The sequence below is a fragment of the Gavialis gangeticus genome, unplaced genomic scaffold (assembly GCF_001723915.1).
Source record: "Gavialis gangeticus isolate Ggan-Ray unplaced genomic scaffold, GavGan_comp1, whole genome shotgun sequence".
Taxonomy (NCBI): domain Eukaryota; kingdom Metazoa; phylum Chordata; order Crocodylia; family Gavialidae; genus Gavialis; species Gavialis gangeticus.
The window spans coordinates 13,209,665-13,212,170 of NW_017729019.1; the positions used below are offsets into that span (position 1 = coordinate 13,209,665).

Sequence of the window (2,506 nt, forward strand, 5' to 3'; positions counted from 1 at the left end):
AAAAAAAAAAAAAAAAAAAAAAAAAAAAAAAAAAAAAATCAAACCTCCCTCTTACCAAGTTCAGCTAGCTAAACATGGGTCTCTGTGGTTGGGGGGGAGGGGGTCAGGCTACTGACACAACACTCCCTCACCCATCCTCCTGCTACCTGGCAGGGTAGCCCTTGATGCCTTGTGCACGCACAGACATGACCAGCATGCAAGTGGCAGGGATGCCAGACATTTTGCTCCGAATGCACAGCTTGTCACCCACTGGTCAAAATGAGAAGCCCCATCTGCTGCTGGAAGCAGCTAGCTGAATTTCCAGGGCAGAGACTCCTTTGTTAACTTCATGTGCAGCACATTCTCTTTGGGTCTGCTGTCTGCTCTCCCTCTCTGAGGGAGAGGATGCAATGCCCAAGTGTTGCCTCTGCACAGATGTCTAAACAAACACGTTTAATTTGTGTTACAGATGGTGAACTGCCTACCTGTGCAAGAGCCACCCTGACCCCACTGGTAGAGGCTGCCACCCCCTCTGCAGCCCATTCTACATTCACCTTGAATTCAGCAAGTCACCCAGCACTGCGCTCCAACTCCTCTCGCTCTCCTGGCACAGAAGTGTAGGTACCAGCCATCTGCTGTGTCCATAACGATTACAGGAGGGGTCTCAGAGCTCTGCTTAAGCTTTTAAAGCAGAGTACTTATAGGCCAAGTTTTGGGAACAGGCTAAAATGCACTTCACACAAGTAGAGAGAAACCCTGAACGACCAGCTCACACAGTGGAAGCGTTTGTGCCGAGGTACCATTCTACGTAGCACACTAACAACCTTGGAGACAAACCTAAGAGAAAGGAAACCAGCGTAGACAAGTTTCCTAATGCAAGACACTGCAAACCTCAATGTCAGAGCATGGCTCCAAGATGCCATGAAGGAAAGAGTTTCTCGTGGTTTTTAAAAAAATGACATTTTTGTGGACATGGAGAACATTCAGTTACAGCATCAGGATAAAAGCATCAGTGCATGTAAAAAACCTGCTTCAGGGCACAAGGCAATTACCAAACCACCAGGGTCAGGAAGAGACCTGCATGCTGGGCAGATGATGTAATATTTGTCTCACTGGGTTTCTTGCACCTGCCTCGGCCGAGGTGATGGTTTACTTGGCTATACGGTCAGTTCTGGTCTAATCCATGCTAGCAACTCCTATCTCTGTTTAGATGTAGTGAGGGCAACAGGGCAGCCCATCAACACCAATGGTTTTTGAAACCAACCCACAATCAATGGCACTTGTGCTCCTCACTCCCTTAGGCATTCTTTGAACATCTTCCCACCAGCATAACATACACTTGCTGTATCAAGCATTTGCTCAGAACATCTCTCACCTGAGGGTCCAGTATTTCCACTGTGGCTTTTCAAAGTATTTTTTTGTTTTCCTCTTTCATTTCAGAAGCTGGATCCTTGTTCCATGGGCTGTTCTGCGCTGGGTGCTCCTAGCTATCCTGGTAACATCTTTACTTGTCATTCAGAACAATATAAAAAAGTGGTGAGTGTCTTTAAACCATAAGGAACATTGTCACTCAGTGCTACAGGTAATAGAGAGCAGCAAGGCTCCAAAACTGGGCCAAGTTAAGGAAGCTTAAATGTAAGATGCTAGATCAAATATATTTGTTGTTAAACATGCAGGTCATCCAGGATGTGTTCAGAGGCCAGTGAGCAGGACTTGGACACAGCAGGATTTGGCTTTTATTCCATTTGCTCAGAATAATCACTGTTAATTCCTAAATATTTCACTTACTGAAGGTTTTTAGATGTATAGTTCATAGAAGCACTGTCAGTGATGACAGAACAGCATCAGCTCAGGGTGTCTGCACTGCTGGGAGTCAGCAGCTCTCTGAAGACCTCTTCTGTGGCAACTGCAGATAAACTGTTGTGCTTGATACCCTACCTAGGACCAGGGGCTAACCCAGTGTACACCAGTTCCCAGAAGTGCTTTAAGTGGAACATTTTAATTGCTTTTAACTTCTATTTTTGTCAACAAGCAATGCGTCTTTGGTTGTGGGGCAGAGTGGGGAGAGACATGCTAACATTTATCTACGGAGGCTGAATCCTGCCAAGCCAATGGCATCAAATTACCGCTCCTTGCTAATGAAACCCAATACACTTGTGCTTCTGTGATGTAGCACTCACAAAACCTTACAACAGACTTTAAAAGTATTTAAAAAAACAGAAGTCAAAGGTTTAAATCTGTCCCAATTCCTTGATACTTTCTTCTGTTCACATGATTTAGTTGCATGCTGCCAGCCAGAACCATCCCACCCATTACACACTGATTAATCTGCCACTTCAAACTGTCTTGGGAATCTTGCCATGCCCAGAACAAAGTCAAATGTGGGAGTAGAATGGGAATCTCTTCCCACAGGACATGCTTCAGCACTTACTGAGACAAGGTGATGGATCTGGGACTCCACCACATCTCCTGTGCATTTGGTAAACTGCAAAACATAGTTTCATAGTTTCTAGGGTCGGAAGGGACC

The 2,506-nt window shown here is 45.3% G+C and overlaps 1 protein-coding gene across 1 annotated transcript in view; it reads left to right on the forward strand.

The window, feature by feature from the left end:
• LOC109295429 (CMRF35-like molecule 5) overlaps window positions 1-1,365 on the forward strand; it is a 3,377-nt gene extending 2,012 nt beyond the window's left edge. Inside the window, exon 3 of the mRNA XM_019514285.1 lies at window positions 449-1,365. Coding sequence (XP_019369830.1) covers window positions 449-600 — 152 coding nt within the window. The 3' untranslated portion in view covers window positions 601-1,365. The remainder of the gene's footprint in view (window positions 1-448) is intronic.
• The last annotated feature ends 1,141 nt before the right edge of the window (window positions 1,366-2,506 follow it).